Source organism: Barbus barbus, assembly GCF_936440315.1.
Source record: "Barbus barbus genome assembly, chromosome: 28".
Classification (NCBI taxonomy): Eukaryota; Metazoa; Chordata; class Actinopteri; order Cypriniformes; family Cyprinidae; genus Barbus; species Barbus barbus.
Genome location: NC_136756.1, coordinates 24744362 through 24772355, shown reverse-complemented (window position 1 = coordinate 24772355; position 27994 = coordinate 24744362). Strand labels below are relative to the sequence as shown.

The 27994-nt window shown below is 37.3% G+C and overlaps 1 protein-coding gene across 1 annotated transcript; it reads right to left on the bottom strand.

The window, feature by feature from the left end:
• Window positions 1-53: 53 nt before the first annotated feature.
• LOC306848465 (E3 ubiquitin-protein ligase TRIM33-like) lies at window positions 54-27994 on the bottom strand. Its single transcript, XM_079383027.1, has 20 exons — window positions 27399-27994; window positions 21990-22108; window positions 19698-19845; window positions 19168-19300; window positions 18775-18891; window positions 18487-18601; window positions 12257-12403; window positions 11849-11966; window positions 11246-11544; window positions 10739-10912; window positions 9584-9793; window positions 9025-9151; window positions 7811-7874; window positions 7473-7623; window positions 6972-7339; window positions 5005-5128; window positions 4581-4655; window positions 3105-3257; window positions 1280-1330; window positions 54-1087 (listed from the first exon to the last, which is right to left on the bottom strand). Exons 1-20 carry the CDS (start codon window positions 27943-27945, stop codon window positions 878-880), a joined length of 3450 nt encoding a protein of 1149 aa, XP_079239153.1. The 5' UTR covers window positions 27946-27994; the 3' UTR covers window positions 54-877.

Here is a 27994-nt window from a genome sequence, read left to right as displayed (position 1 = left end):
AGTTATATAGTTGACTTGTCAATGTATGCATCCTGCTTCTTAACCCAACAGTTACAGGGAATTTGGGAGATATTTTATTGAAGAGGATTTTATAATTGCATAACACTGCCTTTTTAAATATTAAAATGTTTAACTTAATTGGATTTCAAATGAATGGAAAATACAAAAAGTTCAAAATAGTTCACTTTAACATTTACTCAGCATCTAAGGCTATTCTAAACATAACACTGGCAATACTATTGGAATGAAATAAACCATGCTTGTTCAAAGTACTTTTGTATTGGCTTGTCAGGTGGCACAGACACCCATTTAATATGCATCTTTTGAGTTAAAGGGTCTGCGATTAAACTTTCCAACAAACCAGAAGTCACCGTTTTATTGAAAATAAAAATCAAAGTTTCTCCTACTGAAGGGATTTCAGCTGTAGGAATAAGAAAATACACATGCAGGTGGACCATATATGATAAACTTTATCATACAACAGAAGGGAGAGATGAGTATCATTTATAAAGTATCATTCACAATAGATTTACAAATATAATAATAATAATAACTCATAGTTTAAGAAAAAAAAGAAAAGAAAAACTCTATTTACTAAATCAGACCAAAACAAGACTATTTAAATCTGTACAAGTGTCTTCATCGACACCCAACAATTCATTCATCGATCCTTCGATGATGAAGCCAACGTCCACAATGCACGTTTAAAAGTCCTCACGCTGTATGTACAATGGATCGTCAGGGTTTGGGAGAACATGAAATAAACGAAGCATCTGAATCGCATCAGTTCCAGCATTATCCCGCCCTTCAGAGGGCAGAATAAGACTGAGCTTGAGAGGAAGACAGTTTATTTCTCGCAGACGTTTCCTCATTTTTTTCACTTGATGTGCAACAGCTTCTCAGCGTCCACTTTTAAGCGTTTGGGGTTCGGTTGTACGACGTCATCGTCCTCCGAATCCTTATCGGCTTCCACTCGCACCTCCTTCTCCATGACAACCGGGAACATCTGGTCGGGAAAAATCTCCAGCAGTTTCTCCTCGAAATGCAGACTCACGGCTTTGCCCGCCTCTGCCACTTCCGAGTCGGCCTAGGAGAGAGAGGAGAGGGGAAAGAGTGTGGAAATGTGAGGAAAGGCGAGGAGAGAGCAGGTGGAATGCAGGCCCAGGGATGAACGGATGAGGAGGAGGAGAGAAGCACAGAAAGGGTTAAAACTCCCATTTTAGCTGCTTTGGGTGCCAGCACTGCTGAACCCATCGGTGTGGTGTACGAAACATCTTACCTGAACATTACTCTGTTTCTCCTCATCATAAACCTGGATTATTCGAGACATCTAAAAAGGGCAACGACACCACCAAAAAAAAAAAGAGAAAAAAAAAATACAAAAGAAAAGGGGGGAAGAAAGATTTTATACCATCCACACAGTGAGGTCACAGCCTCATCTGTATTTAAAAATGTTCAAGGAGCACAATTTTCGGTTTGCTCATAATAAATGTCTTTCAGTTAGAAGGCCTCTATAAATTCAAGAGGAAGAAAAACTAGAGGGGGATTTGCCTTAACATATTAATAAAAAAAAAACAATAATGACAAAAACTAAATGCAACCCAGATAAAATGGATGGAAAACTTACAGAACATTCTGGATTAGTTCATAATAACGTGCTTCTTTGACATAAATGCCACAATCATGTCTACCACATTTTACAGGTTATCTTCAAACAGAAATAACATTTCAGTAACCCTAGAAATCATCACAACAGCAGTGCTACAGTTCATAACAAGGGTGTTTCTACTGTTAAAGTTATTTTTCCCCCACAACAAACACCCCATTTGTGAATTTCAAGCATACTGTGGCCACTGTGAGGAACTCGGACACCCCAAACAGAACAAATCCATCCACTGAAATGACCTAAAGTGGACGAACACATCCTTTTGTAAAATAGAAGCCCAAAAATCCTTATAACATTCAGTGTGCAATAATTGCGTATTTGATTTATGTATTGCCACTGCATTTCAAATATCAGTTGTTGCAGATGTAAAATTAATGGCACGACTGAGATTTGCTGTCAATAACATCAACACACAACAACACTCAAAACTTTCATAATCAACTAAATTGTAAAAATGACAAAAACGTATCTTGGCAGGGTTATTATAGGCTAGTTGACAAACTGAGACTAAAACCATTTTCATTACAAAAACTACCAAAAATGACAAAATTACTAAAACTTCAACTAAAATTAAAATAAAAATGGATTCAAAATATTAATAAAAACTATATTAGTATCTCAATGGTACTGAAATAATAGCTTCCAAGATATGAAAAACTGAAATTGAATAAGCTGTGCACATAGGATGCGAGTTTGAACGCATCAGAGCCATTTAGTTTTATTTTACAGTTTCACGGTCTCTAAACATGTACACTTTACATACAGACTCCAAAAAGACCCCGTGAAATCAAAATGAGTTTTACTCCAGGTATGGTTGCTTTAAAGTTATCAATATTACGCTAGTGCAAAAAGCTGAGAAATTGCACTTATTCTTTAGAACGAGAATGTTCCTTATTGCGACTAGCAAAACTTGCAATTTGAAGCATGTTGACAATTTAAAAAAATAAATAAATAAATAAATATCAAGACCCACCCAAACTTCCTATTAACAGGAAATACAAAAAGTCATGGAGTTTGCTTCATGGGGTCTTGAATGAATGTCAGAAACAGTGGATGACTGCAAAACTGACATTCACATCATGCATTTGATTGTCATTTATATTGTTCAAATAAAAATACTGAACAATAATCAAATGCATCATACAAAAAAACACTGTGCAACATTAAAATAAACATCCCTTCAATGGCGTGAAACATCAAAGTGTGTTAGCCCTGTGACAAACACAAGCTCAACATCCAGCTACTGCTTAATGCTCAGCTTGACTGAAACCATTCTTTTAATAGTTAGTACTGGTGACCATAAGAGGCAGTGAACTCATGCAAATCCATCACATGTTCTCATGCTGTGTTGCTTTAGTGTATCTCTCCAAATACTCGTTTCTTACATGCAACTTCCCATCGCACCCCCACACAGGTTAAGGACATGCCCCGAACTCACCTCATTATATTTGGCACAATTGCTAAAGACCAGGCGCACGTCAGACACAAACTCTTTAGGGCTCCTGTAATGCAGATGATCTTTTTGCTGCAGTTTCCGCTTTACCATGGACAAATCCATAGGCTGCTTTATTATGTTATAGTAATTGGGTACCTGGAGAGAAATCAAGGCTTCAGCATTAAAATAATAATGTTGAACATGGGGATAATTTTTAGGTATTATGTGCGCATCCCAAATGAAACAGTACTACTATTAATACTATTTAACAGTATTAGCCAAAAGCATAGGCAGCATTGTGTTTTAGGCCCATAATGCATTGCAGCAAGCTCCGCTTTCTCAGTGTTGTTAGGTAAAACCATTGAAACTCATTTTCATTACCTGAAATGAAGCCAGAATAAGATGTTACATGAAAAACTTAAACTTTAAAAAAAAAGTAAAAATTAGAAATGTTTTTAAGTTATAAAGAAATAAAACAAATACTAAAATTACTCAAATAAAACAGAAATAAAAATCAAGTAGAACCACAAAGATAATGACAAATCACATAAAACTATTAAAAATCATTTTCATTAACTGAAATGAAGTTGAAAAATCAAATATTAGATGAAAAACAAAAACAGTCAAAATTAGAAATGTTGCCTTGGCAAGTATTAAATTAAATAAGAAATAAAAAGTTAAATAAAAAAAATAAAAAACTAATAATGACATTGCCACATAAAAACTAAAATGTAAATTTAAAATATAAAAGCTGATTCAAAATATTAATACTATAATAGTATATAAATAATTATACTATAACTGCTCAGCTCAGAAGGGGAAAAAAACCCCATACATTTTTAGAATACGGACAGAAGGCAATTTGCTTGGCGGCCATCTGATTAGTACCCTCCAGTCAAGTACAGCTTCTATATATTATTAATAAGGAAATACTGAAATCTGTTTGTCAATATGACATTTAAATTACATTTCATATCAGGAATAAAATCTGACAACAATGACATCACTTCCCCTTGTAGACAGCAGGAGAGCTCACTAGGTTTTAAAACAGAGCCAAGGACTGAAGTAGACATGAAAGAGCAAAGTGAGGGGGTATATAAGACCAAATCCAATGAAATAACAAAATCATTGTTATTACCCATCAGCCTGATGCATTATTGCATTCACTCAATAACGTAATTACACTAGAATCATAATCCTACTATGAAAAATAACAGCAAGAAATGGCCCAGAGGCTCAATACATGTTTGAAAACAGATGACTGGAGTCACTACAGATGTGCATGTGAGCGATGCTGCTGTTTCAGAAACTTTATTGCATTAGTGTTAATGACCTAGCAGAGAGGCAGCAATTAAATATTACCGCTCGTACTGAGCAATGGTCCAATTACACATCTGAGCTTTGCCCTTTAAGAACACTTCAGCAGAAACGTCTGCATTTATGGGAAATGAGGATATTGTGGGCTTGATGGAAACTCACCGATGTAGGAACAGGCTCTTGAAACTCTGTACTGAGCTCATGACAAAACACATGCAGCAGCAAGCGCTCACAACGCTAAAAATACAGGAAGAGGAGAGAAGAAGCATTAACAATCTGCAGTTATACAAAAACTTGAAATATATTAATGAGGAACTCTGGTGGAGAAGCTTTGTGGAACATATCTGATTGCTGGGTCACTAAGGTTCACATTTTAAGCAAATATTTAAAAATGTTGTTTGTCAAAACAATATACTGTGCATAATTTATAGAGTGTCTGGTATGAAGTATTGGGATAAATTAAACCACACAAGTGTCCTCAAAAGCAATCTTGGCCAATCTACCAATTATGGGTAAAGTACTATGTGCTCCCCATAGTTCCCTCATTTGATGAATATGATTGTGTTTGTTTCTCAGTGTGACTCACTCGCTGGTCCTCCGGACTCATTGCCGTCTCACTCATGTCCTTCTTACTGGGTGGATCGTCATCACAGTTGTATTCCATCTCTGGCTTTGTGAGACTTCTGCAGAAGGTGCACATCCAATCTCCACTGCAGCAGAAAGAAGGTATAACATCATTTAACACACAAAAAGGAATTAAAACCTTAAAACATTCATACATGTTTGTTTTTACCCTGAAGTCCATTTATTAATCTTAGTCAAAGTTTCTGGCACCACAAACAGTCATAATGTAGGTTAAGAATTTCCACCCTCTCTCTGACCTACAAGCTGTTACGCTACTGAACTTTTATGACCACAATATGTAAATGTGAAACATGGAGCACAAAACCAGTCTTAAGTGTCAATTGTATATCAGAAAGCTGAATAAATACGCTTTCCATTGATGTATGGTTTGTTAGGATAGGACAATATTTGGCCCGAGATACAACTATTTGAAAATCTTAGGGTGCAAATAAAATTGAGAAAACTGCCTTTAAAGTTGTCTAAATTAATTCCTTAGCAATGCACATTACTAATCAAAAATTAAGTTCTGATATTTACGGTAAGAAATTTACAAAATATCTTCATGGAACATGATCTTTACTTAATATCTTAATGATGTTTGGCATAAAAGAAAAATTGATAATTTTGACCCATACAATGTATTTTTGGCTATTGCTACAAATATACCCCAACGACATAAGACTGGTTTTGTGCTCCAGGGTCACAAATGACCTCTCTGTTGGCTAAACAAATTGGTCAGTTATTTATCTCTCTACTCATTTTGTTTACCTGAGTTAAGTATTCGTGCAAGGTCTAACAAGCTGACCAAAAATATTTAAAATTTAATAATTAACAACAATTTAATATTGATATCATACCACCGCACCCTTTTAGAGCCAACCCTCCCCGGTGGGCACGGTGGTATAATATCAATGCATTCTCTATTCTTTTTCTATTCAATCACCTTGTTTTCTTTTCATTTATTGTAAAAAATATCCCTCGAACACTAGCACACTATTTTTTTATTTTATTCTTTCAAACATTCTTTCAAAAAAACCTTGCTATGTGTAATGATTTAGAGACTATTAGACAAACTGAGACTTGTCACAGTACTTCCATATTATTGCTTTTTTGTTGGTTTTGATTGCTTCAGTTGTCTTCATTTGTAAGTCACTTTGGATAAATGTTTCTGCTAAATGACTAAATGAAAATGAAAGGCTATGCTAGCTTCATTGGCACTGTAAATGCTTGCTCAGTGCCTTTGGTTTCATTTAACCATATGTGCAACTTGATTGCTAAGACATGATATGTTATGAAATGTTATTGATAGAATCTTAGAAAATTATGACAATTTGTCACTGGTGTTACAAATAAAATAATAAAAATTAGTCATTTATGAATGGAAATGTCATCTGTGACATGAAAATCTTTAAATAAAATAAAAGAATATGCTATTGATGGCATCTTAAAAATAAAAATAATAAAATTAATTTTAAACAAATGTAAAAAAAAAATGGGTAAATTGAATATATATTAATAAATAATAAAATAATTTAAGAAGTAAAACAAGTCATAATTACAAATGCTACTGATGGCATCTTAATAAAAATACAAAAAAATATATATATAAAAAATACAATACTAGACCGTTATGATTAGTAAATATAAAAATGTAAATTAATATACAATCAGCTTTAAAGTGGAAATTAAGCAGCCAGTCAAGTTGCGATACCAACTTTACTAAATAATGAAAACTTGACCGACTGTTTCACTTCCACTTTAATGGGAATTTCCTACATTTAGATAATGAATAACTATTAGTGAACTAATAGTTCACCGATTGCACCTTGTAGGGTTCAAACCCATAACCCAGATGTACAACACAATAACACCATTAATGCCAAATTAAATGTGTTGCATCATCTGTATAACTAAAGCCATGTTCTTTACCTGGGAGAGGATTTGAGTGTTGGGATATGGCAGGTCATGTGGAAGACTTTAGGACAGTGATCACAGCACAGCAGCTCTCCTCCATTCTGACACACGGCACACCAGTCCTCGTTTGGGTCATCTTCCTTTCCTACAGTGGTCTGGCTGTTGGCGTTAGCGGTACTCCTCTGCTGACTACCATTTGATGCAGTGGTCCCATTGGTTAGAGGTGCGCTGGAGTTTGGCTTCGTACAGGATGAGCGCTGATCGCTCTGTGGTTCAGATTTAACATTTTCACCAAGTGTTCTTAAAATGTCCTGGACTGAACCAGTGGACACGGAGCCGAGGACGGGAAGTGGGGGAGTTAAGCTTCCTTCTGGGCTGCTCATCTGGTTTGAGGAAGAAGAAGAGCAACAGAAAGACATTGTGTGACATGAAACAAACTGTATCTCTTAGAACCAAGAAGAAAAAAATAAACTTTTAATTCATATTTGAAAGAAACTGTAAGCTGAAGATAAATACCATGCAAGCACTCCGTCTGCCATCTTTACAGCGCTCCGTTTTGACGCTTGCTCCAGAATAGCTACATTCTTCCTCAACTCCCGGTTCCTGTTTGACCTTCACCTGGTCGACTGCCATGTTCCCCGTCCCAGGTCTACTAGCTGACCCACAACTGTACCCACACACAAAACCAAAGAGAGAAGACGCATCATTTTTCATTCAATGCCTCTTTTTTCAGATATACAGTTTCTAAGCTTTAATTAACAACTGCTGATATTACTGTACAAGTGCAAGAACAGAAACAAGAATATTAATTTTTTGAAACTTTAAATGGCTGAGAAAGAAAATGTGAAGCTGACCTGCCCCTGCTGCCCGTGCTTGACGTGCTGGATGGACGAACTGGAGTGTGAGAATTAGATAAACCTAGAGAAGAAGAGACACGGAGAGTGTGTGAAAAGAATCAAATCTTTAGAAAATTAACAATTTAGCAGACTTTGTTATAGCTGAGGGCAAAAACCAATCTGACAAGCCTAAGTTTTAATAATGCATATTTTTGTCAATTTCCAAGAGGTACAAAATGCTAAATTAATCAGAATTTAGTAAAATTGCTAAATTATCAACTTAATATACGCTGATGGTTATAGCTGACATGGGATGTCAATTAAGTGTCATAAGAAATTGCATTTAATAAACTTAAGTATTCACTTTGAATCATATAAATCCTTTACAAATGTTTGATTTAATTTAAGGCTTTGTAAAGAAAATTAAAATAAATGCAGTGATATGAATAATATTTTAAATATATATAAAAAAAATTAAACAATGGCATTAATATTATTTATATTACATTATTTATTATAATTTATTATATAATTTAAGATTTATTTATATAAAGCATATTTATATAACAGTATTTATTCATATTTTAAATTTGCTTTTATATTTTCCCATTTAATTTTACTTTTAGTAAATTTGTTGCGCTCGTCTCATTTTTATTTTTTATTTTTTAGCAGTTTTAGTATTTTTAGTACTTAAACTCATCTCAGATAGCTCCCATGGAAGCATTTCTAATTTTAGCTTAAACCTTTAATGTTTTTCATCCATTAATTGTTTTTTATTTCAATTACCAAAATGTTTTTTTTGATAGTTTTAGTTATCGTAACACTGGTGCACAGCAATGCATGTGTATGCTAGCTGGAGTTGTTGGCGAGATTGGCACACAGGGCTGTGTGGTGAAGTAGCATATGGCATTAATAATGCTCGTGGGGCTAATGCAGCCTGAGCCCCAGGGTTGGTGCATATGGTTGGATGGGAGACTTTTCCATACGGAACCAGAGGCACTAAGCCCGACAACTTGCACAGCCTTGGCCCCTGGGTTGGTTGGAAAGGAGTTTATGCCATATAGTACCGAGAGCAAGACGTGTATGGAATATATTAAGCATATATAAATATTATACATACCAAATTCTGATGTGCATGAATAATTCATTATTGACATTATTTAAAATGTATGCTAATTTATACGAACATTTGGATCTAAACAATTCATGTTAAAAATTCACCCAGAAAGTACCTGAGGATCCTGGGGAATGTGTAGAAGGTCCCGGTGAGGGATTGGTGGGGCCAACAGCAGGATATGAATTAGCAGAAATATATCGACTGAGAATGTTATCCAGTGTGCTCGAACCAGCATCTTCAAGCTGAAAATGACAAAAACAAAATTAGTTTTTGCAACACATGAGCTCTAAATCAATTCAGCTTTGTTTAATTTTGCTTCGGTTAAGGAAGTGTCTGTTATATAAAAAAACAATAATAGCAGATCCAAACATAGGGATTGTCTTTGTCTCGTTGCCTTAGGTGCCTTAAACCTAATTATGTTTAAAACCTTTATTGCATTTAGGCCCAAAAGTTATTACATTTAAATGCTTTATTACATTTAAGCCCAAATGTTATTACATTTACGTCCTTTATCACATTTCCACCTGATTATTAGATTTGTATCCTCATGATCACGCTTTCTGGGCTTTGAACTTACAACCTTTGGGTTACCAGGCCAGATCTGTAACCACTAAATCATTCCACAACATCCAATCATCTGACAATCAGTCTAAGGAAATGCAAAAGTAACTTACCTGAATAGGAGGGATGTTGGGCAGGCAGGGCAGGTTTTCGGGGTTAGTGACTGATGGTATGAGCTCTATGGGGGCGACAACAGGACTTGTGGGGCCACGGTGAATGTGGGCATTGGCCATACTGGCACTGGTGGGACTGGTGGGGTTGGCTGCACTAATGTTGTGTAGCGACGCCACAGGGAAGGGCCCAGCATGCCCAGGATTGGAATGCTATGAGGGGAAAAAAGGGAAAGGTGTTGGAAAATGGCAAAAATACATTCCTAAAGCAGGTACATTGACTTTTTTTCTGAATGTGGAATGTGTTGTTTATATTAGTGCTGTGTAAAAGGCAAGACAATTCAATAATTGTTTTCTCAAACAAAAATAAAGAAAACAACATCTGAAAACCCTAAGCCTCTATATTAAAAACACTGAATGTCTTTATAAATATAATTACAGTATGAATAAGAATGTGTAAGCAGCGCCAGGAAATTACTCGCTACTTATTCAAATAATGACAGTATGTGTTAAAACTGGCTGTTTAAAGTATGTAACAACATACATAAATAATCTGAAATGTTTATTTCATTAATTATATTAATAGGTATTTATTAGAAAGTATTTATATTAAAACCTATTTATTTGAACATAGTACATTTTACATTCATTTAAACAAAATTATACCATTTAAAATATAGAAATATTAAGAATATATAAAAACTTTTATTTTCATACATGAGATTAATATCAGTACACTGTCACGTATAATGATTACATCATTGTTATATAGATTCTACATACATGCAGCAAATATTTAATATGCAGCAAATATTTTTCAAAAGTAAACTGTTCATAATTTAACACCGTTCATATTTTTAAGTTTCCAATCCTGGACTTTATGTCATGTGACCTACAGGAGCTAATGTTTGTTGGTGTCATTAACAGAAATGCTCACGCTCCTCAATCATAATAATTTCTTAATTTAGAAAAAAAAAAAAAAGTAAATCATTCATAAATAATGTAGTATGATATTTCATACACAGTGTTTCAGACATAATAAAATTAGGGTTGCACGAGGCAGATATATTTCTAAAATGATCAAAAACAGAGAAGGAAGAGGGAGACATCTTAAAATTTGGGGTTTTATCATGGACCTGCTAGAGTCTCTACACTGACCTGTCTCTGTAATTGAGGCTGCATCATAGGATACGGTTGCCCATTGAGACGGGGCTGCGCTGAAGGCATGCGGTTCTGAGCGGATACCATGCGCAGGTGATGAGGTGGATACATGTGGGAGGAGCCATTAACCCCACCCCTCTGGAGGGCCTGCATACTAATGAGCCTTGGTGGCTGAAAAGCAAGACAGAGGAAGAAATGACAACCTGGCCCTTAGAATAACAAATCATACAATCAGGAATAAACATGTTGGATGACTATAATTTCAAAATCAACAAATATGTACAAGAATAAACAAAACTTTGCTGAACAAATCGTACGGTGTTCATCTGACAAATATAGCTGAACCAGAAAGACCTTAAATGGTCATCAACTTTCACTGAAAAACAGAGCTGGTCAACCAGGTTTTCCAGCTTTACAAGCTTTCCTAGTGAAACCGCACATCTATACTGGTCCAAAATAAACCAGACGTGTGGAAAAGCAGGAAAGATCTAATGTCTAAATTACCGGTTGCTGTATACTGGTTATCTGTGGTGGACCTCCTTGTCTGGGATGCTGTGACATCTGTGAGGCGATGCGCATCTGCTGCTGAATTTGTTGCTGATGCTGCTGTTGTTGCTGCTGCTGCTGTTGGTGCTGGTGCTTCTGAGCGATTGCAGCCTGCTGCATGTGCTGCAACCTCAGCTGGGCCAGGTTGATCTGTCCTGAGTGCTTACCTGGGTGGTTGTGACTGGGAGAGATCTGCTGATTGACCATCATTTGGGGAGGAGGAGCAGTATGTGGCACTTTTTCAATAACCAGATTGCCTGGGCAAAAAAGGAGAAAAGGCATCAGTGCACCTGAAAGTATATAAACGAAACAAAATGCAATACACTAAAATTGGCCGCAGTAATTAAAAAAACTAAATAAAATAAAAAATAAAATACTGTAGTATGATATTTCAGAAACAATGTTTAATAAAATAAAAAGATGCAGAATTATATTTCAGACACAATGTTTAATTTTAAAATGTATTCGTGAACATTTAAACTTGGTGCAAAAGGGCTTTTGCTCTCAGTGCGCTATAAAAACAGGTTTCAGCTACAAGTATAGTTAGTGTTGAGTCAATACCAAGGTTGACCACATTCTTGGCCCAGAAGGTGGGGTCGCAGAAGAAGCGGACTGCTCCATTACTTTGAGGTACTGGGTCCACACGGGCCTTCATAATGAAACGCAGCTGGTATGTGATCTACAGTGTTGAGAAAATCCAAAAAAAGCAAATGAGGGAAGACACAAAGGAGAGAAGAGTCTACAATAGCAATGCCATTTAAGCAACTGATGTCAGCAAGGTCCAGCTCCTGATTAAACAACATCCTATAAAATGAAGGAAGTAGTTATGTTTGAAATAGTGTAAGTGGAATCTCCAAAGACAGAACTGATATTGTTGGGAGGTGTAGTGCCAATACAAATGACACATTTGCAAAAACAGAACCTAAAAGAAAAGTAAACAGGTGTTTTTGTAAAAGAAATAAGGCTGACCAGTCTCTTGCTGTAGAGCAGGGCTGTGCTGCTTCCATTGTTGATGGCCCAGTTGGTGAAGTTGAGAACATGGATGAGCTGCTGGGCCAGGAAGCTGATGTCCCTCTGTTGGCTGAGCAGCTTCATACTCCTCTCTTTTGTCACACTCTTTACACGGTGATGGCAGGAATGATAAGGGAAGATAAGAATATTATGAATGACTGAAATGAAACAAATTCTGACCCTAAAAATTATGAAATTTCTAATGCCAAACTAGGAACCATTAACATTAACTGATGCAGAGAGGCAGGATAATTGTGATCAGTTTCCAGAACAACACAAACTAGACATGTGGCTTGTGCACAACAAAACTAGATAAAACTCAACTAAATCACCAGTGTTATTTTAGTATTGTTTTTTTATTAGTGCTGTCAAACGATTAATCGCATCCAATATATATATATATTTTTTTTTTTTTTGCATAATATTCGTGTGTACTGTGTATATGTATTATGTACATGTACATATACACACACACATATACAGTGTATATACCTCCATAAGTATTGGAACAGTAAAAACAAAATTGCTCTGTTGGCTGTGGAGTCAAGATATTTGCAAATATGATTAAAAGATGAATATGAGACAACTTGTTTTAGGGAGTTTCTGCCTTATTCTCCTCTTCAGCTGGTGAAATTCATGTTCAATCGGATTTAAATCTGGAGATTGACTTGGGCAATCTAAGACTTTCCATTTCTTTGCCCTTATAAACTCCTTGACTGAACTGGCAGGGTGTCTTGGGTCATTGTCCTGATGCAATATGAAGCACTTCCCAATGAATCTGGTGGCATTTTCTTGAATATAGGTAGACGAGATGGTTTTGTACCCTTCCAAATTCATTCTGCTACAGTCATCATACATTAAGTCATCAGTAAAGTTGAGAGGGCCTGTTCCAGAGACAGCCATGCATGCCCATGCCATGACACCACCTCCACCATGCTTTACAGATGAGGGTGTATGCTTGGGATCATTTGCAGTTCCCTTTTTTCTCCACATTTTTGCTTTCCCATCACTTAGATAAAGGTTCATCTTATCAGTCCATAAACACAGTTCCAAAACTCTTCTGGCTCACTTTTGTGCTTTTTTGCCAACTCTAATCTTGCCTTTCTATTATCTTGCTGTGTAGCATCTGTAATTCTGTGTCAAAGTCTCCTGAGGACAGTAGATTGTCAGAGCATCAACCCAACTTTCTGGAAGTTGTTGGTGATTTTACAGACACGTCTATTAGGGTTAATTTTCACAGCTTTTATGATTTGTCTGCCATCAACTACTGTTGTTTTCTCAGCCGATCAGGTAGTTGTTGGTTGCTGGTGTCGCTGGTGGTTTTCAAACTCTTGATTTCTCCGTGTCCAGAGAATGGTCCGAAAAAGAGAAAATATCCAGTGAGCGGCAGTTGTGTGGACAATGCCTTGTTGATGTCAGAGGTCAGAGGAGAATTGGCAGACTGGTTAGAGATGATAGAAATGTAACAACTCGAATAACAACTCGTTACAACCAAGGTATGCAGAATACCATCTCTGAACGCACAACACATCGAACCCTGAAGCAGATGGGCTACAGCAGCACAAAACCACACCGGGTGCCGCTCCTGTCAGCTAAGAACAGGAAACGGAGGCTACAATTCGCACATGCTCACCAAAATTGGACAATAGAATATTGTTGCTTGGTCTGATGAGTCTCGATTTCTGCTGCGACATTCAGATGGTATGGTCAGAATTTGGCATAAAGAACATGAAAGCATGGATCCATCCTGCCTTGTCTCAACGGTTTAGGCTGGTGGTGGTGGTTTAATGTTTGGGGGATATTTTCTTGGCACACTTTGGGCCCCTTAGAACCAATTGAGCATTGTTTAAATGCCACAGCCTACCTGAGTATTGTTGCTGACCATGTCCATCCCTTTATGACTACAGTGTACCCATCTTCTGATGGCTACTTCCAGTAGGATAATGCACCATGTCACAAAGCTCAAATAGTCTCAGACTGGTTTCTTGAACATGACAATGAGTTCACTTTACTCAAATGGCCTCCACAGTCACCAGATCTCAATCCAATAGAGCACCTTTGGGATGTGGTGAAACGGGAGAATTTCATCATGGATGTGCAGCCAACAAATCTGCAACAACTGCGTGATGCTATCATGTCAATATGGACCAAAATCTCTGAGGAACGCTTCAAACACATACACATACATATACATATACATATATATACACGCATGTATATATTTAAGGAAAATGTTATGTTTATATATTAAATATCTATATATAATATAAGATAAGCTAAGGACGCTCTTCGTGAACTGTATAGCGCCATCAGTGAACAACAAACAAATAACTCCGACGGCTTTTTCATCATAGCCGGTGACTTCAACCACGCAAACTTAAAGACAGTTTTGCCAAAGTTTTTGCCAACATGTGAACTTTGCAACAAGGGGAAACAACACACTGGACTTTGTTTACACAACAGTAAAGAACGCTTACAAGGCTGAACCCCGCCCCCACCTCGGGTACTCGGACCACATCTCTGTTATGCTAATCCCAGCATACAGACCACTTCTCAAACCGGTTCAAAAACTCATCACCAATTTGGCCAAATGATGCTACCTCAACACTACAGGACTGCTTTCAGTGCACAGACTGGAACATGTTTAAAGAGGCAGCCACCTACAACAACCACACAGACCTGCATGAGTACACTGAAACTGTGACTGCTTGCATCAAAAAGTGCACTGATGATGTGACAGTCACCAAGACCATCACCACACGTGCAAACCAGAAGCCATGGATGACAGCAGAGGTTCGTGGGCTGCTAAAGACCAGAGATGAAGCATTCAGATCAGGAGATAAAGCAGCCCTCAAAACAGCAAGAGCCGATCTGTCCTGTGGCATTAAAAATGCAAAACTGTCATATGCTCAAAAAATCAACAATCACTTCACAGACAGCAGAGACGCACGGAGCCTGTGGCAAGCCATTCAGACCATCACTGACTACAAGCCCCCGCCACAGGCCTGTGATGAGGACACATTCCTCCCCGATGCACTCAACCACTTTTATTCACGGTTTGAAATGCAGAATGACACACCTGCACAAAAACTGCCCACACCTCCCAACGACCGGGCGCTCTGTCTGTCTCCAGCCGACGTAAGGAAGACCCTATCTAGGATTAACCCACGCAAGGCTGCGGGTCCTGACAACATACCTGGCCGTGTTCTGAGAGACTGTGCTGCACAGCTGACAGATGTGCTTTCAGATATCTTTAACACCTCATACTGGTACCAAAGAAATCACCTGTGTCCTGTCTAAATGACTACCGTCTCATAGCACTGACTCCAATCACGATGAAGTGCTTCGAGAGGTTAGTCATGCACAACATCAAAACCAGCCTCCCCAACACACTCGACCCGCTCCAGTTTGCATACCGTCCAAACCGCTCTACGCACGATGCAATTTCCTCCACCTGGCTCTTACCCACCTAGAAAATAAAGACTCCTATGTTAGAATGCTGTTCATTGACTTCAGCTCGGCATTCAACACAAGAATCTCACAACAGCTCATAAATAAACTAAACCTGCTGGGCCTTAACAACTCCCTTTGTAATTGGATCCTGGACTTTCTAACCGGAAGACCTCAGTCAGTCCGTGGGGTGCCCAAACTCGGTCCTGGAGGGCCGGTGTCCTGCATAGTTTAGCTCCAACCCCAATTAGACACACCTGAACCAGCTAATCAAGCTCTTACTAGGCATACTAGAAACTTCTCGGCAGGTGTGCTGAGGCAAGTTGGAGCTAAACTATGCAGGACACTGGCCCTCCAGGAGAGAGTTTGGGCACCCCTGGTATAGGGTAAATATTTATATATAGTATACTTATAGTTAAATCTGTCAGTAGGTTAGTTGTGTATAGGTTTATAGTGTTTTTTTACTTCATTGTTGTATGTCTGTATTTATGTAGCACCGTGGTCCTGCGAGGCACGACATTTCGTTCCACTTTATGTCCCCACATGTACTGGAATGACAATAAAGCTCAACTTGAACTTGAAATTAAATTAATATAAAAATACATGTAAATATTTTCAACATATGTACTGTATGTGTGTATTTATATATACATAGTACACACACATTATGTAAACAAAAACTTTTATTTTGGATACGATTTTTGACAGTACTATTTTTTTATTAAAGTATTTAGAATTGGCATTTTAATTTTAGTTTAAGTTTTAGCAATTCTGTAATGCGCTTTGGTCATTTTTGTTAGATTTTGTTTTACCTAATTCATTTTAGATTAAATTTGTTTTTCAGTTTTTGCTTTGTTAATTTTATGACTTATTTCAGTTAGTCCCAAAGCAAGTTTTCACTTTTTTTAAACACCTTTTTTTGTTGTTTTTCATGTAATATTTATATTTTGTTACATCTTAATGTCTTAATCTTAATTTTTCAAAGTTTTACTTTCCAACAAGATAACTGGTTTACACTGAAAAGTGGTAATGTGACACATTCAGATGTATGTCCTGTTTCCATGTACAGCACACTTTATTTTCACACTTTATACTCCATCCATCTAAAAATTGAGAATTTTATTCATTGTACCACCACCTCACTGCATCCATGCAGTAAAGTCGCCAGTTATCTCACTGTTCTGCTCTGCTCTTAAGTCAGTGGAAATTAAATGTGGGCAGTTTCTGATGTCTGGAGTCACACGACAGTTCTCATAAAATCAAAAAGCAGTCACAATGACACGTTTATACCAGGGAAAGATCTGTCTGTGCTGTCCACTTGTGATCGGATCACCAGAAATGGACATTAACACCAGGCATAAATATAGACTCTCGTTGCTTAAAGTTTCACCACACTTGAAGGGCTTTATCAGTTCTGAGACGAGAACAGTGAAGACTCCCTGAAGATGTAACAAACACTGTGACATCTGCAGGGCTCGATTCATCACACGTTGGTGTGAAGTGGAGTAAAAGGGGTCAATTGGGGCTAAATTGGGTTGAGCCCTGAAGGACAGTGTTGTAGGCGTCTAATAAGCAGCACCTCCCCTTTCAGCTCCATCTATTCTTCAGCGTCCAAACTCGTCCTTGAACATGACATTCTTGTCCTTCAGATGTCGATACATCGTTGTATCATGCTCAGAGGAGTTCATACTTCTGTCTTGCATCATCCATTTCTAAACTCATGTAATTTTGTTCATACCCTACCAGTTTTGCTCCAATTCACACCATCAGTAAAATAATCCTCCAAAACAATTTGCAAGATCTATAGCATGTGATAAGATTCACACAAGGTGGTTGCTAGAAAAAAACAATGACTTTGTTTGCACCAGGTATTGACATGCATTCCAGGTGATTAAAATCCCAAATGGTCAGCTGAGACAAATCACTGTTTACATTAGAATTACCATGTAGCTCCAATGCAACCACTCAGGATTAGATTTCATCTCTTAACAAATGCATCATTTACTGGACCATGTGTTACCACATGTTAAATATGCATAAACCACAAACATGACATCTTGAAATCTTGTTATTTTTAGTGATGCCGATTCAACAACTAAACTTTGAATACACTCGCATCACATTATCTACATTCATTAATTTAGCAGATGCTTTCATCTAAATTGAATTATCTGTGCCTCTGCATAAAGAGCTTTTCAATTTTTCTCTTTTGAATGCACTGTTTTATTTAAAGTTGTAATGGGTCCCCAGTTTAAAACCCTTGTTTTGTTGTAAAGGTTGACTGAATGGTCTGCAAGCGTTTTTTTGTCGTTTGATCCAGTTTACATACACATTAATCCCTCTATCAATAAGTGCATTTCCATTACAGATTTGCGCAAAACTTTGCAATATTTTATAAATGTCAATAAAAAAAACATTGCGAAACAACGTTTCCATTAACCGATGTTATGCTACTAAAACGTAATTTTTTCCTCTTGAGTCATGACTGGTGTTGGTATATAATCAATATATAGCCATTATTTTTAATCGAAGGAGCAGCAGATGTGTATCTTTAGCAAAGCAGCGAGGAGAGCTGCTTCTGAAACATACCACGGCATGGCTGTATAAACACAAGCACTTAAGAGTGTCCATTTTTTCAGTTATTTGTTGTCTTAGCTGTCCATGCAAACTTCTTTTAAATAGAATTTAAGACTTGTTGACTTCAGAAATCAAGTATTTTTTGATGCCTGTATTCGTACCTCCAACTGCTGCAGTAGAGATTTGCCTTTCTTGTTGATTTCATTGATGAGAGTAAAGACTGCTATTTTTATCTCATGTTCAACCTTCTTATGCGTCTCAGAAACGTCTTTAATTCTAAAGGGGAAAAAGGGGGACAAAATACATCACATTTTTTACATCAATTACTCATAAAAAGGGCATAAAACACAATCATTCAATCACGTCCAGGCACTTTTCTTTAGTAGAAAAAACAAGATCTATAAATTCATCAGATAAGACTGATGGTAAATATGCAAAAGAAGTCCTACCTGTTTTGCACCTGAGATGCAGAAAACTCCACAAAGTTTCTTTTCTCTTGCAACTTAGTCATGAAGCTCTCAATGATGCCCTTCTGGTTTTGAAAGGCTTCTTCTAGAAACTGGTACCTACAAAAAAAAAAAGAGAGAGGTGAGGTGAAGATTATCTTGTATGGTGTGTTTATTCAGACTTTTCTGGAGCTATAAACTGTTGTCTGCAAGACTGAAATTATATTTTATTTCTGGATGATCTATTCCTTTAATAAAATGCTTTGTGCTCTCGCTTCATTTAATTTTCTTGCTCAAAAATGCTTTCATACAGTGCCAGATGATTTAATACAGATGAAGATGATCATTATGAAGCTGATGGTGTGTGGTTACTGGAAACACCGTGGTCCAGCTGACCTGTGTTCTTTGTGTTCAAGTAGCTGGCAGTCTCTGCAGGTTAGAGTGTCACATGTCTCACAGAACAGCTTGAGGGCCTCTTGTTTGTGTACCGGACAGAAGACAGGTCTCTGGCCTGACGTCCCAACCGATTCTGCAACACAGAACCACCTAAGTCAAATTCATCTTTTCCTGCTCATTTCTTCGCCCTACCCTCTATTCTCCCAGTCTATGACTGCCATATGTTCTCATATGCCCCTTGCCAAACTCAATCAAAATGAGGGAAACTAATTGGGTTAGCTTTAATGAAAACAGTACAGGCTGAGCAAGCGACTCACTCAAAACTCTGCCTGTTTCCATAGCAACTGTACTACGATTCAGTCTGCTAAATGTGCAAAACAGATATTCCGTAGCATTGCTGAAAAATCCAAACGACAACAAGACCACTAAACCAAAGCTGAATGTTTGAGCGTAACAAAAACAATCATATCACAATTGCCTAGCAAATATAAGCAATTGAACATGGAAATGAATTAGCTCATAGCACACACCAGAAGACACGTCCTCTTTTTTGCGTATTTTATGGTCCTTAGTGAATTTGACCCGTTGATGTGCTTCAATGCAGGTTTTACAGAGCCACTCCCCACATTCAACGCAGAATCCAATGGCACTGGCATTATCTTCACAGCTGGTGCAAACCTGTTACAGAGCAAACAAATAACGACATCTCTTAAAATAATGAACAGAGGACTGATTTATTGACTTAAAACTCAAAAATTGATGAACGATAGCATGCAAGCTAATAAAGCAAAGTTTAAGCTAGGGGTGTGAATACCAATTGATTCATTGGTTTTCAATTTGATTTAAAAGCTATTTTAGTTCAGTTAAAAAAATTACTTTCTAAAATACATTTACAGTATACTTGCTTTAATTGCTATTTTAAATGCATTTTTGACTAACGCAAAATTTTTGTTTAAAAGCCATTTCAGGACTGATGTCAAGAACAGATGCAGGTGTTACACTACAGCCCCTTTCACACTGCACGTTGGTCCCGGAACATTGCCGGAAAATTGCCAGAGTGCCTTCTGTGTGAACGCAACCACAACCCGGGATTGATTCCGGGACCAATCCCGGGTTGGGGACCTAGTAACATTGCCGAGTTCAATCCCGGAAAGAGCGCTGTGTGAACAAAAGCCGGATAAATGCCGTAAAGGCTGATGACGCGCGTTATCATGCGACTCTGTTTTGAAGACAGATCAACATTCACACAACGAAAAATGTGTAAACTGGAATGAAGCAGCGATCGAAGCCCCTCACTATCCGCGCTGAAGCCAATTTATTTATTTTTTTCTTGTTTTTCGTTCGCCAGTTTAGTGAAATGGTGCGCGGCGCATTATATATGTCACATGATGACGTCACGTGTCATTCCGGAACATTTACGGGTTGTGTGTGAACGCTAGGGCTGGGTATCGAGTTCGATACTTTTTAGGCACCGACCGAATTGCCTCCATACTACCGAGTATCGAAAAACGTCTTGTCGTTCGGTACCAAATTTCGATACCTAAGGGGTTAATCTCATCACCGTCAGTGAGCCAATAATCCTGCAGCACTAGGTGTGTTTGACTAGAAGCGGCGCGGCGCTGATTGATCAGTGTTTGACCTCCGCAAAAGCGTTTCGAAAGCGCACGGAGCAGTCTGCTCTCTATATCGCACAGTTTGTTTATTATACACAGACTGAAGCGCGCGTGACGCTCGCGGTCATTTCAGCGTCTGCCGCCTCTGTAAATGAGGACATAAACACATGAACAACATCTCCAGACCTGCTCTGAGAGTCACTTCATGAGCATTTTACCGTTTGATTTGAGTAAAACTAGGGTCATATATACACACAGAACTGTAAAGGTATTCCAGACAACCCGTCAAAATAAAAGTTCGGTTTAACTTGGAAGACTGCTGCAGAAATATATTAATATTGTTCAGCAGACAGCACTGCTAATACTAGGCTACTATTTAAATTAAAACTTTTTTTTTTTTTTTTTAGTAATGATCACACAACAGTTATTCCATGTTTTAATTTTAATAGTAACCCCCCTTTGTTTGCCAAAATAAATCAACTTTGATTTTCAACAATTTAAAGATAAATTAAATTAATGTTTTATGTCTTCATTTGAAAACCAGATACAGAACACAGAATTTCTGAAGAAAAATAAAACATTTCATAAGGCTATTTTAAGAATACATTTAAATAAACTAAGTTGTTATTATGCATTCAAATAATTAGACATACTACACCAGAATTTAATAACAATAAAACATATGGTGAAAGAAAATAAAACACCCACTTATGAAAGTGGATGAAGATTTTAAATTTCTTGAAGTCTTTAACAACCTAGAAATGATGATTCTGTCTGAGCTATGTGTTTTAAAATGAACACACACTAATGTAAACGTAGCCTAACAGATGTGTAAACTGAAAACTATTTGAACTTTATTAAAATTATTTATTTATTTATTGTGTTGGATATATTTTGTTCCTTTTGTGCAGTGGCTCAGGAGATGAGGCTTTGAGTCTGTATAAATATCAACAAGCTAAAAAAAATAGTTTTTTGAGATAATGTAATCTTATTAAAACTGATTTCATAAAACTGGTATCGAAAAAAGTATCGTTCAGGAACCGGTATCGAACTCAAGGTATCGGTATCGAAAATTTTTGAACGATACCCAGCCCTAGTGAACGCGCGCACAGATTCCAGAAAATCACTGGCAGTGTGAATGACCCGGTAACAATTGCCGCAACACATTACCCGTGTATTTTCCGGAATCTCTGTGTGAAAGGGGCTTACCTGTGTAGAGTTCTCCACTGATGTGCTTGTTGCATCTGAAGTGTCCTTGACAAAGTAATTGTCCACCATGTCAATCTGTTTGTAATCCTGATGGCACACCATGCAACGCATGACGTTCACTGCACAAAAACATGAAAAGGAACAAAGAAAAACAACACAGAGTTAGAAAAGTCTGGAAACAAACAGAAGAGTGCTTCATCCTCGTATACTATATAGGAGAGTCATGCAACTATATTTAAACAGTCCTCGTTTGAATCCCTAGACAAAAACTGATATTACAGGAAAACAAAGTAAGAAAAAAAAAAAATGAAATTGTAAACAATGGCTTGGTTCATAATATAAGTGTAAATCGTGTTGGTCCAGGAGTACATTTTTCAGGTTCTATTTACAAATATATATATATTTTTTTTTTTTAAATAGTGGGTTGTCTGAATGACTAGTTGACTTTTCGGTGTTCAGGAGGTCCTGGTTTCACGTTCACCTGACCCCAGCTCAGATGTTTATTTAAGACACATTCTGGCATTTGGAAACAACTAAACAGAGTGAAACAGAATGAAACTACTTGGACTAGTAGAGCAGCTGACCATCATGACATTTCTAATTGTTATGGAAAAGCTTTTACAACTAGAAAGAAAAATCTTGAAAAAAGTATTTAACAACAACGAGTAAGAAAAAGAAAAGATCTGAAGTGGTGAACAGCAATGTGATTGGACTGATCAATCAACAAGTAAACTGGTGACTTCTTTCTGGCACTGTGTAAACTTTTGTTTTTTAATAAATCATGCAACCTAAGATTAAAAGATACAAATTCATAGGCTTCAAGAGGTTTTTTTCTAATGAATACACACACATGTATAAACCTTCCTATAGGGAACGTTTAATTTTTTACTGAAAGTGCATAAGACATACACAGTAATGCCGCCGACTTATGCATTTAAAATCCAAAAAGGGATTTTGATCAATCAATAATTCATGAAATTTTATTACCCATTATTGCCATCCGTTGCAGCTCTCTGTGTGCGTCTTGCAGCAGCATTTCACCACAAATAATGATCTATTCATAAAACTAATTTAATTCTATCCTAATTTAATTTGAAAACATATTGAGTGATTGGACATGCCCCTCCCCCATCCATCACATGCAACACCCCCCACCTCTTTTCCCTGACAGCCCATCAATCCCCCCACAAAGCTACAGCTAGAACCAGTCCAAACCGGTTTGAGCCAGTTTGCACTGGCTCATACTGCTTTCAGCTGGTTTCCCTTAAGCACCCAGCTGCAAAACCCCCGCTGATGATTGGCTGGTGAGAGCAGCTGGAGACACACTGCACTGAAACACAGTGCAACTCACAGCTGAGTTACTCTGTACTGATATTAACTGGAGGCAGCGATGCATTGCCTAAGGCACATCTATTCATATGCAATGCCTTACTATTCAAAACCATGAGTTATGAACCACTCTTTTTAATATGATACATTTATGTTTGAGATCAAAATGGGGGATTGTTACATTTTTAAGTTTATAACACAACTGATTTGTTAACTCAATCTAGCAAAATTCACAACATTCATATCATAGTACTAACAAACTAGAGCACATTATGGAAATTTTGGCTAGTTGTGAGCTGTTAAATTTCATAAACATTCTGTTTTTTGACAAAAATTGGTTGCTGTGTTTACATTTCTTCAGAAGGATTTATGTTCCCTGGACACCAAGGAAAGTCTCCATGAACTATCTCAAAGCAAAGCAAACAGAGCAGACGGCTACAGTCAAGCTGAGAATAACAGTTTGACAACTGTACTTGGACAACATGCTAGATTACAACAAAGTGCTTGTTGAGATTCTACAAGCAGCAAAGTGTGTCACAGCGTTTTCTCAGTCAGTTACTGTGATGAGTCACGCTGGTAAACTCTGAGTTACCACCCCCTGAACCTTAATTAAACGTCTACGACAAGCCCAAAACAAACCTGGCAAGTGAAGGAGCCCTTCAATTACTGATCCAAATAAATGATGAGTAAACTACCAAATAATAAAGCTCAAGTTTAGGGCATCCGTTATACACCCAAAAAAAAAGGAAAAATTGCAAAATACTAAAAAATATTACAGAATGATGACTGTTTGTAAACATTTAATTTTTCTGAAATTCTTAAGCTTCAGAAAATGCTGATCATCCACTTTGGAGCATCAAATTAAATATTATGAGTTGATATCTTATTTTTCACATTTGCATCCTTGTTATCAATGGTTCAGAAATGAACAATTAACAGCCATGACTTCCTTCAAAAAAAATAAATAAATTATACAATTACATAAATTATACAATTAAAAAGCGAAGGTTGCAAAAAACCTGACTGTAGAATAATCCTAAATAACTATTTTATTTCTATTCCATCTATTAATTTTCTTTTTATTTATAAAGAAACAAAATAAAACTTGACCTACTTACGCCAGCATTCTATATTCTTTTTCTGTCATATCTCCTTGTTTTCTTTTTAATTACTGTAATAATAACTTGACCATCTAACACTAGCTCTATCTATTCTCTCTTTCTATCTACATATTCCATTTATTAGAAAAATATATTTAAAAAGAAAAGTTAACAGGACTGAATGACTGAGATTGAGGAATTAACAAATTGCAATAAATAAGCCTGAGATTATTTTTTTTACTTGTTCTTGCCTATTAAAATCAGTTAATAAATAAAAACAACGAATTGAATATAAATTCAAAAGAGTATGTCCCAAATCTGACATTAGCTGTTTCAATCCAAAGACTCAAATTTTAATTATGCGCAAAACTGGAATATCGCATAAAACATTTGCGAAGCCAAAGAGAACAAAATCGTCACTTCCTAATAAACTGGGACTAAGTATCACCAAGAAAAGTAGGAGAAGCCACGTAACAATTTTCATATATGATGAACTACTTGTGCCTCAGAGTGAGCAGACGAAACACAATAAATGCAGTCATTGCTTTCAGAGGTGGATACCTGCTGTTTGGGAATGCAATGTAAGTCATGTAAGACAATTATACAGAAATACTTTGATGACAAAGAATTTATTCGGTAAATGTGTTTGTGCATTTTTTTCTTATAGGATAAAACGTCTATCTACTCAGTTGAGTGCATACGTTTATGCGGTTTTTAAGGATTTATGTTTATGCGAATCCATAAGTGATATTCCAAAATGTGCAAAATATAAATAAATAAAAGGTAGATAGAAACATACCCTAGCTATTGTAGGATTTTCATTTTTGGATACATTAAAGACGGCAAAGACCACTAAATTGGAATCTTATGAAAGATAATAGTTTAGGCTACGTCTAATCAATCATGGGATCATCAAAACATAGGATTCATGTCTGTATTAAAAATGTTATGCGACACCCAGTGTAGCCTATTCAATCAAAGCAAACAAGCCTAACAATACAAATAAAAAAAACACATTTATGTACAAATCGTACATCATACACTGAACCTGTCCTCAATTTTAATACTTCTGTTCAGTGGAACTGATTCTGCAGTGTAATGAGCACTGATCCGATATGATCATATTCATCGGACCGCATTCAGTAATAACAGTGAAGTGAAGAGTTTTAAAGATCAATTAAAGACTTTAGGCTTATAAATATACATCAGTGATCCCTTATAGGTGAATAAACACACAAAAAATGAAAATAGCTTTACATGCAGAGCTAAAGCAGAGTTCATCTATTATTAACTACAGTGCATGGCGCTAACTTATTACAAGAAAAGCAAGCATAATGAATAATACACTGCACTTAGGAGTCAACAGCAAAGCAAATGCTTGACCAAAAAGTCAGGCTGATCATTTCATACTGCACCAATGACACAATACAGTGATAACGCTCCAACAAACCACGCTAAAACTAAGCCATGCATCACAAATCAACCACCACAGCATTGCCTCTAGCCTCATTTACAAGCAAAAAACGCAGCATTTGTGGATGACACAGTGTGCATTGTCAAAGAAAACCATTGGGAATGAATGACAACATGAGCTAAGATCTATCCCATCCTCAGTTACCTCGTGCGTTAACCACATTAGGTGGCTCCTATGGCACAAACATACTGACAGCACCAAATCTGATCATCAGTACACAGACAATGATGTGTCAAAACATCAGGGCCATATGTCTCATAAACTAGACCAGCAACAGTCTGAGACTGTCCACTGAGAAAAGATCAAATCTGGTTGCTATCACTCAGATTGACACCCGTCACATCATTTGACTGACCGTGCATGACGCTGCAACATCATTGCATCCTATTTACATCAAATTAATCAACTTTAGACCAGGCTGACTATGTTGAAAGGTTAGTTAATTGGACAACCTATCATTAGTATGTAATGGTTGGTTAGTGCAGGGGTTTTCAGACTGCTTGCTGGTGTCAAGTCAATTTTATTTGCATAGTGCTTTAAACAATGCACAGCGTTTCAAAGCAGCTTTACAGAAAATATTAACATTTATAACATCGTGCCTTATAGACGCATTTAGCAGATCAGAGCTGGGCGATTATTACAGTTTAGATTTTGTGATATAAAAAAATTTAGCATTTTAGATTTGCATTAAAGCATATATTGCTTTACGTGAATGTACTGCATGCATGTGAATAAAGTTGGATATACAAATATTTAACTTTAAATATACAGCTGTGCAATAACGGTTTACATTTTGCAACGACAAAAACAATCACATCCAAGATCTCCAAGAGTATATATTGCTTTATGCAAGCATAATTATTGCAACAATATAAATTGCAACAAAGAATTAATTAGTAGTACGTTGCATGAAAGAATGTAAAAAAATACAAGGTTTAACCAAATTAGGCCTAATATTTTAAAATGAATAATGCAAAAAATGAATGAATGAACATGGGTACAGTACTATGGTGAGTACGGGGAAAAATAAATTGTTACTAAACAGAAACTAAAAATGCTCCAAATAATATTTTACCACCATTTCCAATAAATAGTATAAATAGCAGTATTTTTACACTTAGTGCAAACAGCCGCTGCCCTTTACCATGGTATAAATTAGGTCTATAAGCATAAAAATATATGACTGCATGCCTATCAAATAGGAGTCCTTTGCGCATATTTGGGAGTCGAAGGCATCTAAAAGATTGAAAACCCCTGGGTTACAGCATCCATAGGCACACAGAGAATATACTGCTAGTAATCTTTAACTTCACATGACTTGCTAAACCGTAGTTAACCAGTCAATTCTGACAGCTTTTGGTGTTAAACACCAAACCCAAGCTGGAGATCTCACATGTATGTGACTGACTGCATGCAATCATGTCTAAACTGTTGAGCAATGGTTGTTTTCTGGATAGTTGGGGACAGAACTGGCGAAGCTAACTAACTTCCCTTTTCCTAACTTACCAATACGAGTGTCCTGTCCATGGGGCCCTTGCACCGGGATGGTGATCTTTCGCTCCGGCTGCGGGATGCACTTGAGGCAGAAGGAGTGCAGGCAGGGCAGGAGTTTGGGTTCACAGTCGCGGTTCTGGAGACTCTGTTTACACACAGCGCACGTATCCAGTAGGTTTATCGGGGCGGCAGGGGTTGAAGAAGAGGAGGTCGAGGATGCTGGTGGAGGAGGCGACATCTCGTTAATGAGAGCGGGTGATGCGGCAGCGGCGGTGCTGTCTCCTGAGGAGGAGGAGGACGGCGGCGGTGGCTCGGTGCTCTCGGTATTTGGGGTCCCGTTTGTAGCTCCGCCGCCGTCGCCGCTGCTGGATGTCGTCAGCGCTTGGGGAACGGTCTCTTGAGACTTGAGCTCGTCTGCTCCTTCCTTCGACTCCGTCTCGATTAAAATCACCGCGTCTGGTTCCTTTGAGCCGCCGTCTCCGTTATCTTCCGTTCCCGAAGCCTCTACCTCCATATTCGCGGAGCTCTCCGTACAATCTTGGCCTTTGTTGTCCGCCATCTTTGCTCCTCTTTGAACCGCCTGACGTTCGACGCGCTCAGAAAATCCG